This window comes from Limulus polyphemus, unplaced genomic scaffold, assembly GCF_000517525.1.
Source record: "Limulus polyphemus unplaced genomic scaffold, Limulus_polyphemus-2.1.2 Scaffold3, whole genome shotgun sequence".
Lineage (NCBI taxonomy): Eukaryota > Metazoa > Arthropoda > Merostomata > Xiphosura > Limulidae > Limulus > Limulus polyphemus.
This window is the reverse complement of record NW_013665613.1, coordinates 1,082,840-1,101,080: the sequence shown is the minus strand read 5'-3', so window position 1 is coordinate 1,101,080 and position 18,241 is coordinate 1,082,840. Positions and strand designations below refer to the sequence as shown.

The following is an 18,241-nucleotide window of genomic DNA, read 5'->3' as shown; positions in this document are numbered from 1 at the left end:
GTGCCCAATAATGCATAATTTCATTTGATAAACACGTTTAGATTGAATGGTAATTTATAATCAGTCACAAGAACGTCGAATCTGAATCACTTGAAAAAAACATGGGGGTGCTTAACTTTTTTCCAGGTGTATAGCAGTGAAAGAGCGAGCATGTTTGGTGAGACTGGGATTCGAACCCGCGACTCTCAGATTGCGAGTCGAGTGCCCTAACCACCTGGCCATGCCGGGCTAGGTTTTCAACAGTGACGATAATTTTAGTTTCAGTTATTAAAATTACCATAAAATAAAAGTAGACGAACTCATTTTCCAGGAAAGTCTATCTATGAGTTTAAATCTTAAACTTATCTGTACAATTTTATGTTTTGCACATGAACTACTATCGATCTCTTCTCCAGTATGATCATTTTTAAAATCAAAAATTTCAATTTTAGCCTAAGAACATTGGCAATATATTTCGAATATTTTTCACGTATGGAATTGAAGATGTATGTAAACATTATTATGCATTATTATCTTATAACATAATAAATTTTGAATCCGAATCGTGATAAAGGTCAAACTAATTGGTATCTAGGCTACTTTCACAATGAGAATGCTATACTGAAGATTCTCTTGAACGAATGTTCTTCTAAAGTATCCATATAATAAAATGGTACTAAAAAAATTTATGAGGGAACTATTCTAAAGCCTACATTTGAACTTTCTATTCATTATTACAGCACTTTCTTGGCTACAAATAAGATCAGTTGTAAAGAAGCCTAGCCACTCAAGTTATTAGTATCTTTTGCCGTACTAATGAACTCAACAGCAATTTCACGGGCGTCTGCAAATATACCGTATACTACTTAGTGTCTCATGAAATATAATCGAAGCAGCTATACATGTTTGTATATCATCACGTACTTAAGAATATATATATGTATGCATATACACAAATATGATTAATAGAGCAGCGATTATTATGAAACTAAACACCATGCACAAATATGTAAATAAGGAAGCGTATGTAAATGATAATATTTAAAGGAGAGATAAGGTAAACAACATCTTCTTAGTTTTTATATATTAAATAAAATTCAACAACGAGTCAAAATAAATATTTGTATTTATGACAAACTACTAAGGCTACATGCTGTCGTCGCTATATTTTGAGTTTCTGACTAGAAGGAAAGGAGATAGTCAACAGTACAACACCACACATGTGAATGGATTGACTGTCACTCTTATAACGCACCTACAGATGAAAGTGCGGAGGATAATTTGTGGGACTGCACAGACTCAAAATCGGCTCGCCAGCTTCAAAATCCAGATTTCCATGATAGGGATATTTTGCGATCCGGCGAAAATGAACAAGTTTTGCACATAAAGAAAAGACAAACAAAGATTGGTTGCAAACTACATTGTGCAAATGTAAAAAGGTGTCCTAGTAAGAGTGGTATTTATTGAGGTAGTACTCACACAATGATGCAGATACACCATTATCAGTTTGAATTCCTGTTCGCAAACCCGAGAGATGAAACAAAATTACAAAAAATCGAATTTCAATACAGGAGTTGGACACAGCAGAGATAGCTCACTGTGTAGCTTTTTGCTTAACTATAAAAACAAACAAATAATATACAAAAATCGTGAGCAGATATAGATGCTCAAGCTAGTTTGCTAATAAACGAATACAAAATTAAGATAAGAAAATGAAAAATGGAAAAGGTTACTGCAAACGTACCTCTGGGGGTGATAATTGAAATTTTTATCTCCTGGGCTTGACATTCCAACTCCTTCAATAGTTTCATACTAGCACGTACAGAATACTAAAATTTAAGCTGTTCAGATCAAGACACACGGCTATGCTCTACTGGACGTTTACTTCATGCACCAAATTTCAAGGCAATTCATTAAGAAATACCTGAGACATAACATTTCCAATTTTGATTGAGTTTCTTCCTATTTTGTTTTTCGCACCAAAAATATGAAAACTTTAATTGATAGAAAAATATATTTAACTTTTTTCTTTTTTTTCAAATTTGGTACATTGATAAACCTATCATTAGGAGACTCATTTGATGTAACTATAAGCCACATGTGCAGAGTTATTCAACAAAAACCGCTCAAATTTAACGAAAGGTATTGCACACACACACATGCGCCAAAAAAATCACATCAGCTATCGGCCTAACATTTTTACCACAGCTCACCTAAGATTAAAAGTGGACCGTTTTTAGATTTTTTGTAACTCGGATTAAAGGCGGTTGGTTTAGAGCAGAAAAAGAAAAAAGCATTTAATATAGGGTTGCGATCCTAAAGCTAATGTTGGTTACTATCTTATATGATGTGGCTTGTTAGTGTGTATTGACAAAAAGTCATGATATCAAAAACACCATCATGCCCCAAGTTGAACAAAAAGCGCGGCCTGGCTAACTAATGTATGAATATTTGTTCTAAAATTCTTATCAATGCTATAAGTGTATGTACAGTTTGGCCGCCAATTTTTATTTCATTCTTTTAAGTCGCACTCTTAATGCATTTTTGGACACTACCTTTTTTCTTCTTCTCACATTTAAGGTGTTTTTGATTAGATTAATAATAACTATTAGAGAAGAATGAAAAAATCAAATTTATCTTTCAAATTAAAAAAAAAATTGTAAAGAACACTCAAAAGCCCTCTGATCAGCACATTGTTAATTTGCACTCGAATACGTGAATTACATATATATATATAATATTTCTCTTAGCATATTAAGCCATATTACTTTATTGGTGCTTCCACGTACATATAAGGTAGATAAGAAATTGTGTTTTAAGCTTTGAGTTTTGCTTCTACAATTTATTTGAAGACATAGTTTAAGATTACGTCGATGTTTTCCAATCTGTAAATACACTGATGTCCCTTTGATCGATTTCATTGGTCCAAGGAATAGTAAGGAAATAGCCCCATCAGATGTCCAAAAGTTCATATACTCGATGACGAATTCCAAACTCACAGTAATACAGTCAGTCCTTTCATTTAGTTTCATTGCAATATCAGACTGGGATATTATAGAAAATGTTTTTACGTATAAAGGTAACAGTTAATTCAAAATACCAGTAAAGACTACACAAAACAAATTTAAATTCATTTAATATTTTCAATACAATATATTTTATTTTTTATTATTTAACCATTATGTTATGAAATAATGATTATTTGTAGCTCATAAGGTGTTTTTATTTGTATTATATTTTTAGATTTGTGATAGTTATATAAGAAATATGAGGGATGAGGGTTTCTGCACGTTTTTTTTTGGGGGGGTGAATTTTGAGCTCTGTTTTAACACCATATGCTTTTTTCTCTCTAGCATTTAATAAGCCCTCTATCCGAGTCTTCTGATTCTAGATTTGATCCAAGTTGAGTTTTTTTTCCATTGAATCCAATGAAGGTACATAAAATGAACCACGACAATCATTTGCTGAAATTTAGAAAATGTTTTAATGAAGAGTATCTATGATGCCCAACATATCAAACTAGTCATCGACTATTCAACTGTAAATAAATATCTACGGATGTACTTCTTAAGAAACGTTAAAGACCATAACGTAATCCAATAAATTATAATTTCTCAGAAATATCTGATAAGATCTCAATATACAACACCAATACACTTTTTGTGATCTTTTATTACTTTAACAAATTTTCGAAGCAGACCCACACAAAAGAAGGTTTATTCAAAATATTACTAACTTTTGCAAATTCTTCTGGCAGTACTGTGAGTTGAATTTATGATTTAAAACACCTTTCTTCATATGCCATTGTAGCTTATTGCTGTGTTTTGGCATTCAATTTTGGTTTCCGTTTCTTTAATTCTTACATACTGTTCTTTGTCGGAACTATATACTTCTTTTAATTTGAAGTTACATCACAATATTTGGTCTAGATGTCTTTAGACGTTTAAATAATTACCAGCAATAGTTTTAAGATGCTCTTTTATACGATGTTATAAACGATGCATGGTTGACTGATGAAAGGTGACAATTTTGGAACATCATAGTTAACTTTACGACGAGTGTACACACCATTTAATAAACATTTTTAAATGTTGTTGAGTAACGATAGATGAAAACAATTTCTTAAGACTACATTTTTCACAGTCACTGGCAATATGAGAAGCTATATATAATAAGACATTCATCCAATTGACCTTAGAAGTTCAATAAAATAAGATATTTATCAAATTGACCTTATACTTAACAACTAGAAAGTTACAACATGGCCATACAATGCTATATTTGTTGATTTACGATACCTTCTTATTTACAAATAATCGACATAGTTTTTAATTTCAAGATCCAAAAAAACAAAAGTTTGAGCTATTTCTTTCTTCCATTGTAATCGTGATAAGAGGATATTGTTTGTTTTTATCCAAGAAAATATTTACATCTTCTTTCTTCTTAAAAATAATAAAGGTAACGTTAACATATTTATGGTATCTAACAGGTTTAGAATTATCTGGATAGTTACTTGGAAATAAAATCAAAATATCTTGAAATCAAACTATTCTCAAGTTTCAGTATGTTAAGCTTTAAAATCAGTATTAAGAAAATATAACTTTTTTTCTTTAAAAAAGGAGAAAATTCATAAAATTCAACGCGTTTACATTTTTATTAATATGTTTGTTCCTGATGCGGACGAGATTATTTTGTTTAGAACAGCATATAAAAGAGAAAGTGAAGTGATGATAATTCTTCAAACACCTAAATGTATCTAAACCAAGAATGTGACAGGAATGCAGACAAAAAGAAGTTTGAAATAATACGTAGTTTCAATAACAAAGGTGTAAGATGCAAGGATTAAAGAAACCTTAGCCTTCAACAAACTGAAACCAGAGTTGAATACTAAATCATCGGCAATTGAATGTTTCTAAAATTATTATTGTGACAATTTTTTTAAAACCTGTCCTTATTTTAAAAATGAGCTAATTTGGGGTGGATTTTATGGTTAAGAGATGATAAAAGATTGCAGATACTTGATGATATTGATTTTTAATTAAAACAGCTTTGTCGCATTGACTTGAAAGAGCGCTGTGCATTGAAAATCATTTCCTTTGTAAGCTAATGATATCTTTCCAGAAAAAGTAATCGCTGCCCTTTTTCGGGTGATTTCAGTGGAATAATTTAAATACTCGTACGTGCGGATTAGGGTAGGCATAAGAAAGTTGAATTGTTCCGTATAGAAAAAAAAAGCTTCATAAAATCTTTAAATGAAGAATGAGAACCACTTCACACCAAGTGTTATTACTCTAGTTTTAAGGGTCAAATAATGGGCGATCAGACAAACGGATAATATAAATAACAGAAAATTACAGAAAAAACTGTAGAGCGCAAGAAACTTCATAACCATTATCAAATAACAGCAAACATTAAATAAACCGTGAGGCACAGTTATTATATAAATTAATTTAACTTAAAGCGAAAACTCAGAGAATATTAAACCTCCATTCAACTATTCCGTAGAAACTAAATTATATTTGTCGTTCATATGTAAAGTTCTGAGAAAATAGTTAGCTGTGGCTTATAAAACTTTGATGACATTTATTGCACAAATCATAAAGAAGTTGTGGTGATCAAACACTCCAATACCGTAACATCAACAAGGAATGAAAATCAGTGAGGAATTTCAGTTTTGAAACTTTGTAGTGAATCAATTAATTAATAATGTGTATATACATCGATACATGTTATAGGGGTACTCTAGATACTATTCAAGATTGATTTTTTTTTTACTCATTGATCTATAATAAGTATATTTAAAGTATGGAGAGCCGGAATGACCTGGTCGTAAAGGCCATCGACTCTCAATCTAAAGGTCGCGTCTTAGAATCACATAACCGAATATGCTCACGCTTTCAGCCGTGGAGATGTTATAACATAACGGTCAATCCCACTTTTCATTGGTAAAAGAGTAGCTCTCTCTCTTCTCTGTCACTTCTAAATTAGGGACAACTAACATATATAGCCCTTGAGAAACTTTGCGCGAAATCCAACAAACAAAGAAAACATTTTTAGTACTATACCATCCAACTTCTAAGTCGCACTAAAGAATCGGACCAACTTAAAACTTACCTGGTGCTTCAATAGTCCTGGGAACTCTTGTGTCATTGTTGAAGCCACACTTGTGTGGATAGTCGGCAGAACTAGTCCAAGAGTCATTGATACTCTTGTTCTCAGTGGCAGCATAGTATACGACACAAATAAACAATAAACTATTTCCCATACCCCATCAGCAGCACTGTGTGGTGCACCCCAAGATCCTGAACCCCATGTTCCTCGTGTCCCGAGATCCACTGGCATGCAAACCAGGCAGAAGGTTACAAAGAAACATAAGATCACGTAACACAAAGCCAGCAAGTATGAGTCTTTATGCCATTTCGTATAGATGAAACACAAGATAGCGCAAAAAACTAGACAGTGCAGTATGAAGTACAAATTTGCAGCAGAAGCAGTTTTAACAAAGATAAAGTGTAAAATTGTTAAAATTCCGGTGAGGAAGATAAACAATGCCAGAACACTAACGATCGAGGATTGTTGAATCTTAAAGGTGTAACGTTGGTACAAGGATTCTAACTCTTCATTGTCGAAACGTCTTCGATTGATCAGTCGAGAAAATATCACTTTTCTGTGTGCGTTTACTGTTTTAATTGAGCTATCCATCGCTCGGAACTCAACTACAGCAGTACGATCCAAATAAGTTTATTAGAAGTTTACCGATTTGACGAACTAAACCACTTGAATATTCTGTATAACTAGAATACAAACACAAAATCCGAGTTATATCCGGATTGGTAATTGGCTCTGAATTGTTTTAGGTTCACTATTTTCTTAGTGCCATTTTTACAAATGTTTAAGATTGTCAGTCTTTTTTAGAATTGTTCACTTCTTACTTGCACTTAATCGAAATGTTTGTTTAATAGTTACAAGTTTTATCAATGATCTCTCATTTATCTAGATACACAGATTTTCCAGTTCTTGGTTACGTAAATGATATATAATCAACTTTAAATTATATCACGATAACAAAACTGAAAGCTCACAGATGACAAAAATACAACTTTAGAATGATAACAAAAACTGATAAAAGATTCACAAAATAAGAAAATATGGAACGAATATGCTTTTGTGAAATTAAGTCAATTGAAACTTACAACGTCTTCAAACATTTGAAAAGCCACGAATGCAGGATAGTAACTAAGGTGGAAAAACTATTTTCGATAATCTCTTCTTCAAGCAAGAATGTTCCTATGATTTTAATGCGTTAAGCGTTACTCCATGTTCAGTATCATGATCGAAACTACACGTGGTATTAGTGCGCTTGCTATAAAACAGGGTGAAATGCGTTACCAAGTGACGTTTTTAAAGGGTGCTAAAATCACACAACGCCATCTCAAGGTTGTGGATATAACTAAGCAATAACAAGACAGTGAACTCAGGAAAGATTTAAAAAAATAGTTTTAAACATTTTCTGTTTCTTTTTCTGCTATGAATATATTATCATATTTATGGTTTCTTTGTCGACAGGTAGCAACTAAAATTTCCCAGAGATCAAGCAGATTGTTAGAGAGGATTAATTCTGCTAAATATCTGTAGGTATAAGAACATATTTGCCGTGATGAGTTCATAGGTACCAGAAGCTAAGACGAGAGGGCAGGTCGTGGCCAAAATATTAGTGTGTACAGACTGTGAATACAAAGTTCGCGTCCTCTTGCCCCGAAACATGCTCCACACTTTGAGTTCATGGAGGTTCAAATCCCACTCAGATGGGCAGACATGAGCAGCCCATGCATTGGTGGCAAGTGCTGTTGGCTAGATTCCTTTCTTCTAGTATATTAGGTAAACATTAGGGATGGCTATATGTAGACAGCCCTTTGCGTACCTTTGCTCGAAACTTCTAAATGAAACAAGTTTGAGGCTGGTTACATGCTATGCGTTTCATTTTATTCTGAACTAGAAACTCGATCTGATGTATTTAAAAAATAGAGATAAAATCTAAAGCCAATAAACGTTAGAAATAAGTTTTCAAAAATGTTCCAAAATAATAATTTAGTGAAAATAATCTTGTGTTTTATAAATAATATTTTTACTAGTTTCTGAATATGTCTTGCATCGTGCCCAGCTTACCCTTATAAGATGAAGTTAAATACAAATTATATAAATATGAGACAGGTTTCATTCTGCAAATGAAACTATTCTTTCCTTCATTGATTTTGCTCAGTCCTCTGATGTCATTGTGTTACGATAGTGCTGTACTCTCACTTCGTTTTCCCTTATTATATTTACGGAATTTATTTAGGTTAAACTTGTTCCTATTAGAAATTGATTTCCCAATGTAAACATAACAAATTGGTGTTTATTACTGATAATCAATAACATATAGATTTAGAAATTGCTTTCGTTTCTTATTGGCAGCATATTTCCTTTTTCATTCGCCTCTCTCAGTTTATTCGTTCTCTCTCTCACATCTCTCTGTTTTTTTCTACTTCTTCCTTCCTTAAACTCCTGTCTTTTGTATTCCTTGCTCAAACTCACACTGAATCGGTCCCTTTCTTTTGATCTTGCACTTATTTCCCGTATATTGGATTATAACATTTCATAACCATAATTTAAAGTTACATATACGTAAAATTACATGTTTCTGATATTTCTGTTTACATTCTACACGCTCTACTTTGAACTCTTGAAAGAGTGTACTTGGATGTATTCAACAATTAATGAACCTTAAAATTAACCGTTCAAGCTGAATTAATTTTGCTTAGATTTGCATCTCTTTTATGTCACGTGTTCTCGTCAGTACCTGATTGACAATGTATCACTTTTCACAGCTCAGCTTGATAATGCGTACATTGCAGTTGCGTTATAATTGTATAACGTAAGAAATGCCTTTCATTTTGACACACCTTCATAGAAAAATACACTACACGCTGTTTGTTTATGCAAGATGACGAGATCAGCTTGCACTGATGATTACTTTAAGATTATCTTTCTACAAATTAATTACAGCCTACTATATTGTTCAAACAAAAATTATAAACATGCTTTATGATTTTATTTGTGCGATAATAATCTATAAAAATGAATACACATGTAATTAAAAAAAACTTTATTTTTATTGTTTTTAACATTGATATTACTATTCGCCATAAAAATGTTCAGGGTAATGAATATCCAAACTATTTTCCTATGCCGAAAAGTTTTCAACAATTTAATGAAAATGTTATGTTAAATTATAATATAGGTTTCACTTAAAAGCTCATTACATTCATGAAACAGTTTCAACATTTTTTTTTAGTTTTATAATCTCATACATGTCTGGGCCGGGAGTGACCTAATGGGTTGCATGCTGGACTGTAAACACAAGAGTCCTTGGTATGCATCCTGTTGGTGCATAATTGCGTTGTGTACTTTGGGGCCGTGTATGTGATATGAGAGTGACGGTCAAATTCCACTATTCGACTAGAGTATCCCAAGAGTTGATGGTTGGTTGTGTAGGCTAGCTGACTAGTCTATCAGTTCAAAGTTAGGGATGGTTAGCGCAGATAGCTTTCGAGTAGCTTTGAGAGAATATCCTAAACGAACAAACATTTATATTTTCCAGAAAGTTTAATAAAAGAAAAAGACCTTTCTGAAACCAAAACAAATCCTCATAAAAGCACTTCTTCTCTAGTAAAAAATAAAAATACTGTCAGAACTAGAGAAACGTATTATTAATATACAAGTGATTCAATGATACCGAGAGTTAAGAACTGGCACTTATACAAATAAATTTCGATTAATACAAAGACCAATGTTTGTAAGCTCTTAAAACAGATTGATTAGCCGGGCGATTACAAAATTTTATAAGTTAGAAAGTAAGTTAATCCTTGTGGCATCTTTAAAGGCACATAAGGCAGATGTATAAACTGATTTCGAAATAATCTTTAATCACATCCAACCCCAAAGATCATACAGAAACATGATGCATATGTTAATGGTGGAAGTTTAATGTGGGTAAAGACAAATATTCATAGATGTACTGACCTTTTCTTATTGCAAGATGGTGCCTTTATTTTTACTCATTATAGGGATAATATTCTACACATCTTCGTGATTTTGTGTGCTACTTCAATTGGCCCTAATTTCAGTGTAATGAGTGATATCTCACTGTGATAAGCTAGTCGACACATTTCTTGAAGTGTAGTAAATGGCTTGTGTAGGGGATGGCTTGCATGCTCATCGAACTCTAGCCCCATCAAACTTGTGTGGGATGCCTCACATCTCGCCCAGTGCTTTAAGACACCATAAGGGTCTCATCATAAGACACCATAAGAAATAGTTTTTCTAGAGAAGTTTTCGATCATGCCGCAGATTTGATCAATATTTTGATTTTAAGCGTGCAACGTCAGTGCCAAGTCACCTTTGCTTTTCGTGATGATCTTACTCTATATTGAAATTATGTTTGCTTGTTTGTTTGTAATTAAGCACAAAACTACACAATGGGCTATCTGTGCTCTGCCCACCGCGGGTATCGAAACCCGGATTCTAGCGTTGTAAGTTCGCAGACATACCGCTGTGCCACTGGGGGGGGGGCACATTGAAATGAAATGTTGAAACCTATTAAGGTGTAAATCAACCTCTACCATATTTGCATTTACGAGCATTGGCTGAATGATCAACTGTTTGTATTTCAGATGGCATGACTGGTCATCGGATACTTACTTCGCATAATAACGTATAGCGAGTGTGATTAACGTCATTTTGCAACAATGATTTTGCCTAGTCATAGATATATAATGTTTATAAATTAATATTATCCTTTAATCGCTTTTTGTAACGAACGATATCCATTTACGCAAAAGACTTAATGCCGGCAGGATAAAAGGAAACAATCATTTTGACCTTTTATAGTTGCTAATATAACCTACACAGAATTTTATAGTTATTTGTCCAGTAATAAATAAATAAATATTTTGCCTAACTTAACTATGAAGTATATTTTAGTATTTCATTCCAAAAATGACAAGTATCCAACTTATCAACTAATTTATTTCTTAAATAGTCATTTATGAATAGTATCATTTGTTTTTACATTTCACTAAGAAGCATAACCATAATATGTATGCCATATTATATTCTTGTTTGTTTTTCTTCAAGAGCGTTATTTATTTAGTGTTTTCATCCATATTGATTTAATCCGAATAAAAGAAATGAAGTTTTTCCTACTCGCTTCAAATGTAAAGTTATCAATACATACGTTAGAGTGTCTTGCGACCAAAAAAAGAAAAGGAAAAACCAACTTGCAGGAAACACTGTATGTTATTAACAGGAGTTATTGTTTAGTGAATTTCAACTTTATGTTTCTCGGACTGTGGTGACCCAAACTCTCACATATTTTCAGTGGATGTGCTCTACTGGTCTCTTACTTCACATACTAAATTTCAAAGCCACCGATTAAGAAATACCTGAGATATTACATCCCCAATTTTGGTTGAGTTTCTTCCTATTTTTTCTTCGCACCAAAAGTACGGAAAATTTATTTGATAGAGAAACATACTTAACTTTTATGGATTGTTTTCGAATTTGTTACACTGATAAATCTTTATAACCTACAATTAGAAGTTTCATTTGATGTAAATATAAGCCACATATGCAACGATATTCAACAAAATTCATCGCTCAAATTTAACGAAAATTTTGCGCACGCCTACCCAAAAAGTCACGTGAGCTATCAGTCTAACATTTTTACTACAGTTTCATCTAAGAGTAAAAGTGAATCATTTTTTTTGTCATTCGGATTGAAGACGGTTGATTTAGAGAAGCAAAAATATAAAGTGAAGGGACGTGCAGATACATTAGTATTGGTTAGGCCAAGCAAACTATATTAGCAGTTTCTAGCTCAAGTTTTCCAAAGAATCACTAGTATTGGTTAGGCCAAGCAAACTAGATTAGCACAAACTTACTAAATTTTATGAAATTGTTTTAATTAAAGAGCGTTGAGCGTCACGTGATATTAGCTTAAGCAATTAGCATAAATGGTGATGTTTGATACGGCCGTACTGATTGCATGGGTGTGATTAGAAGAAACTGTTAATCTAATTTCCATGGCGTTAAGATAAAGAAAACAATTAATACTGTTTTAGATAGTAAAACTGTAAAGTAAATGTCTGTTCCACATGATAGGGTTGCGATCCTAAGACTAATATTGGTTACTATCGAGTGTCACTTTCTTATTTGGTGTGGTTTGTTGGTGTGCATTGACAAAAAGTCATGATATCTAATCAAAAACATCTTAAGTGTGAAAGAAATCGTGCGACCAAAAAAGGACTGAGTGTGCGACTTAAAAAAATGAAATCAAAATTAGCGGCCAAACTGGTAGCTACACTTATAGCATTTATAAGAATTTTACAGCCAATATTCATTCATTAGTTCGCAAGGCCGCGTTTTTTGTTCAACTGTGGGCATGATGGTGGGTAAAACAAAATGCGTGGCCTGGCTAACTAATGAATCCTTTTTGGCCGGACCTTGTTTTCACACCTAATGTGCTTTAGATTAGATAGATATAGTAGGTACCACATATCATTGAATTCAAAATCCCAAAGTATATCCCCAAGACCCATGACCCCTTAACATCAATCAAATGATTTCCCCCGGCATATCTTATAGAGAATCTAAAACAAAATGTAAATCTACCTCATCCCATAATAATATATGACATCGATATTAAATGTTAATCCAGATGAGAGAAGAAGGACCACAGTTGTGGTTGTTTGTCTGGTACATAAGAATTAACAAAATGAAGTTTATGCTTATCAAAAATAGTATTAACAGTTAATAATCTGCTTTCCGTGTCACAATAAGATATGGATAGTATGGTTCCATGAAAATCGAGTTTAAAGATAATCCCCATCCCACAAGTAACAAGGCAAAAGTGATCAGACACGTCATGAAAATGAGTTTCTTGTAAGAATAAAATAATATTGTTTGGGAACATTATGAATGCTTTATACAATCAGATTTAAACACTATAAATCATAGGTAAAATTGATAAGAAACTTAACAGAATTACAGATATTACTTCAGAGTAACACAAACAGTTGAGGTAGAACTGGAGAGAATCCATCTAGTTACACTGATTACATCAGAATACTCAATACTCACAAAGGGATCTGAAACAGAATCTGAATCTTCAAAAGAAAACACACATCCCCAGCAGATGGAAGTGAACACATCTTTGTTAGGAGAAAATATTTTCCACAAGGTTTTATTACCTGACACCAGAAACAGGTGGATGAAGTAGATATGTATGTTTCACTTCATACAAGTGATTTCGTGATAGATGGACATGACAAGTCCTATTAAAAATATGATAATGGTGTAGACTTTTCACTGGAAAATGCATTTGTACTAGAAGATAAATATAAATTAACAGAAGTTGTAATCTTCATGAGTTGTTTATATGACCTCTTTCTTCCAACCCCTGGCTTAACATTGTGTACGTTAGAGCACTCGACAAACAATCTACTGGTCCTCGGTTCAAATTCCATCTCAGAATATGCTTAATCTTTCAGCCATAGGGGGGGTGTTATAATGTTTCGACCAATCTCACTATTCATAGGAAAAGCGTATCCTCAACAAAACAAGCAAGGAAGCTTCACCACTTCCCTGTATACCTTTCCGAATATCTTTGTTGACTTCAGTTCCAGTCTATTTCTCCTGTGCTCTGAGGCCTTTCTACAAATACCGCCGATTTCTGCAGTTTTTGTCTAAAACATCATAATTTAATTGACATCACCTCGATATCTCAGGTTCCGCTGGATTTCCGGACTTTAGCATTAAAATACATTGTCTTTTGAATAAAGGAACTTGTTACTATCAGACACTCCAATATACGTAACATTAAATCTAATCAAAAACACCTTAGGCGTGAAAAAAAGGTGCGGTCAAAAAAGGATTCAGCGTGCGACTTAATTAAAGAAATGAAATTAAATTGGCGGCGAAACTGGTAGCTTCACTTATAGCATTGTTAAGAATTTTACAGCAATATTCATTCATTAGTTAGCCAGGCAGCGTTTATTATTCAACTTGGGACATGATGGTGGGTAAAACAAAATACGCGGCGAAGCTAACTAATGAAGGAATATTTGCTGTAAAATTATTATCAATGCTATCAGATGAGTCCTCTTTTGGCCGCACCTTTTTTTTTCACACCTAAGGTGTTTTTCATTAGATATCATGACTTTTTGTCAATGCACACCAACAAAACACACCAAATACGAAAGTGACACTTGACAGTAACCAACATTAGCTTTAGGATCGCAACCCTAATATTCGAAACAGACATTTACTTTGCAGGACGAACCAGAATCTTTGAAATATACGGTGGTAGTTTTTATTCTTTAAATTAGTGTGAAAAGTTTCCTTTATACTAACGCCAGGAAATTTAGATTAACAGTTTCTTGTCATCAGCCCCATGGAATCGGTACAGCCATATCAAGCATCATCATTTATGTTAATTGCTAATACCCCGTGACGCTAAACGCTCTTTAATTAGGATAATTTCATAAAATTTAGTAAATTTGTACTGAACAGTAATAACCGTCCACTCCTATGATTATTTGGAAAACTTGAGCTAGAACTGCTAATCTAGTTTGCTTGGCCTAGCCAATACTTATGTCTTTGCACGTCCTTTCACCTTGTAGTTTCGTTTCTCTAAATCAGCCGTCTTTAAACCGAACGACAAAATAGTAAAAACGGTCCATTTTTATTCTTAGATGAAGCTGTAGTAAAAAAAGTTAGACTGATAGCTCACGTGACTTTTTGTGTAGGCGTGCACTAAAAATTTCGTTAAATTTGAGCGATTTTTCCTGAATAACTTTGCACATGTGGCTTATATTTACATGAAATGAAACTCCTAATTGTAGGTTGTAAAGATCTATCAGTGTACAAAATTTTAAAACAATCTATGAAAGTTAACTATGTTTTTCTATCAAAAACATTTTCGTACTTTTGTTGCGAAGAAAAAAAAACCGGCAAAAAAACAACAATGATACTAACAGGAGTAAGAGTATAGCGAAATTCTACCTTCTGTAGCTCGGATTGTGGTTAACTATCATATATTTTCAGTAGATATGCTCTACTGGACTCTTATTTCACCTACCAAATTTCAAGGCAATCCATTAAGAAATACCTGAGATATAACGTCTCGAATTTTAATTAACTATTTTCCTGTTTTAAGATATACCACCGTGTGTCCTGATAAAAGCTAATTTTTATATAGGCTGGACGGAAAGTATTGTGTCGTCGTGATCATTTTTATATAACAAAATATCTTTTAAGTTTTATTTTCCAGGATTAGGGTTATTACGTAGGCAGTGTTCTCCAGCACATCTCCAATTTTCAGGCTCCAATCATGTATTCTCCAGGATTTGTATTTTTGATAAACTATTATCTCTTGTTAACACTTCATAGTGGATTGGATTAAAGGTGAAATGTCAGGTTCTTTTAGGAGGGTATTTCTCACACTAGAGTTCAATGTTTAACTTTGTGTCAGAAGCAAAATAGTTTTTCAGCCTCATTGAGAAATAACTCTTCCAATATCATTGTATTGCACAATATCAAACAGCTAAAGTTGCCATTGAACATCAGTATAACTTACTTCTTCGATCTGCCACAGTTATTAATTAGGCTCAATCTTCAGATGCAGAGAGGTTTAATTGAATTCATTTGTGTAATACTCAAACATTTCTTGAAACTGGCACATCCATCATTTACAAATGAACATTAGTATCATGAGTCATGAGAATGTTGAGATTTTACAGGAGTGATATAATCATTTTCATTGTACATTGTATAATTCTCATCCTGTGGATTAAGCCCACTGGGATAATATTACACATTATTAGTCAATATTGAATTCCGAATTTCCAGCAGGCTTGATTTACCTATCAAAGAAGGAAGATTGGGCATAGCATGTTTAGAAGCAAAATATAAAGCTTTAAGTATTCAATTAGACTGACTATCCTTGTTGTTTCAGAATTCACTATTAGTTAGTTCATGGTCTGCGTGTTTTTATTTCGCAGCACAAGATAAAGCCTTTCAGTTGAAACTGTGAAACACAATGATTTTATTCCGTGCTGCTCGTATTGTTACACCTCGTACTGTTCAAAAGATTCTATATCTTTAGTGGAATAAAGTCTGGTAAAATATCAATAATCACGTATTTGAATAGGATTTTGAATATATATATATTGGTGTATTGTACACAGTGTTTTACCCGTAAGAAGAGATTTATATCTCTGATAACTCAGTAGAGCCGCAGCATGTCTTTTAAATGTTGAGCCCAAGTGAGTCTTACACATAATTTTGATTTATGCCCTTTGTCCCACAAAACATAGCTTTTTAGAATGACTTTGTAACATTCTTAATCTTGTACCTCATATTATTTATATTACTTTCTAGTTCCTGTTACTCCTGAATTATTTGCTACTGTTTCTTATTGTTTAACTATTTTTAAACAATTTATTTGTTTTACTCCTAATAAGTATGTTTTTGAAAATTATTTTTATATTTTTGTGAATATCTTGTTACAAGAGAGATGTTGATTTTTATTAATATTGGACGAAGATTTGGTCTGATTTCATTTTCATTCCTTTCAGAATATGTGAAAACCAGACTAGAACTCATTATTTTATTTCCAAAGTAATATGATAATTTTGAAATTTAAATTTTCATATTTGGTTATGTCTATTTAGTGCAAATTATTTGTAATTTTGTGATGTTTCTTTATTTTTTTGTCAGTTTTTTTATTTTTTGTGAAACATTTTGTTTTTAGTTTAAGGTTGTTATGTTTTGTAATCATCGTTTGCTTTTATTTTGGCGTAATGTTTCACTCAAGGTGTCATAATACTTTGTTAGTTCTTTTCATGCATCTATGCCAAAGTGTCTTCAATGAACAATTTCAAAAAAAGGTACCATACATTATGGTCTAGAATCCATGTAGTTTTTTCCTTGTTAATTGACGTTACTCTGGTATATGGTCTGTGTTGATTGTATACATGCACTGTAAGCTGGAGTGAAGTTGGAAGGCATGGGTTCTGGAAAAAAAAACCTCCTTAACATCGGTCCAGCACTCTGGGGTATTTGTACTTCCAGAATAAATATTTCCATCTTTAATGGTCTCCATCCTCTATAATCATATGAATGGTCTGTTGGAAGTGTGAACACAGTGAGTTACATTCAGAAAATTAAAAATACTTAGAAGTTTGTTTATCTGTCAGTAGATGAAGTTGAAATTGGACTATCATCGTTGCACACCTTTGTTATAATTCATAACAGAATACTTAATATTCTGTAAATTAAAGCCTACGTGAACTGGTAGATGTCCAATGATAATTAAATAAAATTGTCTGAGCACGGAATCAAATACGTATTTTAAAATGAATATTGTATATTATATCAAGTACAATCCTATACAAATTATCACATATTACTCCAGCAAGTAAAGGAAGGGATGGTGAAGTGGATGAAACTAGAAAAGGAGAGACGAGTACAAGTATGTAAAAATTATTCAGTTTGCCCCTTCGAAAGCGCTCGGGTTATAGGATTTTTATCATCTTGTACCAAGACTTCTTGAACCTTCGTGTTTTTCTGACATCATAAAAACTAGTTGAATAATTTTTGGGGAAAGTAGGTAAAAGAAGTTGGTGACCAAGAAAAGTCAATAACGAGACAAGACAAAAACGTAATAATTTAACAAAAGTATTACAAAGAAAATCAACAAGTTTCTTTTATCATATACAGATTTTGTAATACCTAGCTTTGAAAAGAAGGTGGCTTGTAAATGACGCTATAGATTTTCCCTATAGGACTAGTTTGCGAAAGTTAGAATCATCATAATTTTAATCACTCTCGAGGTTTATGTATCATCACTCTTTACAATCTATTTTAGTTCACGCTTTCCGAATATCTCAGCTATAGTAAACGAAGGAACAAGTTAAAAATCAAATATATAGTATTGTTACGACAGCGGAAGTCACGCGACTCTGGGAGCATGCGCGCTGGAGTTTCTAGAAGGATAATGACTTATCGAGGAACCTCGCGAATGTCCGAGTGTTTGCCAGGCGCCCTCTTTGTTAGTATATAAGCCCTGCAAATAAAGCCAGCGATAGAAGGGCATAGATAGATAGATCGAAAATATAGATTGAAGGTAGAGATAATTGAGTCAAGCGAACAGTAGGCACCG

General features: G+C 33.0%; 1 protein-coding gene across 1 annotated transcript in view; it reads right to left on the bottom strand.

Moving 5' to 3' along the window:
• The window catches only part of LOC106469035 (adenylate cyclase type 1-like), a 179,939-nt gene extending 172,607 nt beyond the window's left edge, over positions 1-7,332 (bottom strand). Inside the window, exon 1 of the mRNA XM_022398095.1 lies at positions 6,094-7,332. Coding sequence (XP_022253803.1) covers positions 6,094-6,681 — 588 coding nt within the window. The 5' untranslated portion in view covers positions 6,682-7,332. The remainder of the gene's footprint in view (positions 1-6,093) is intronic.
• Positions 7,333-18,241: the final 10,909 nt, after the last annotated feature.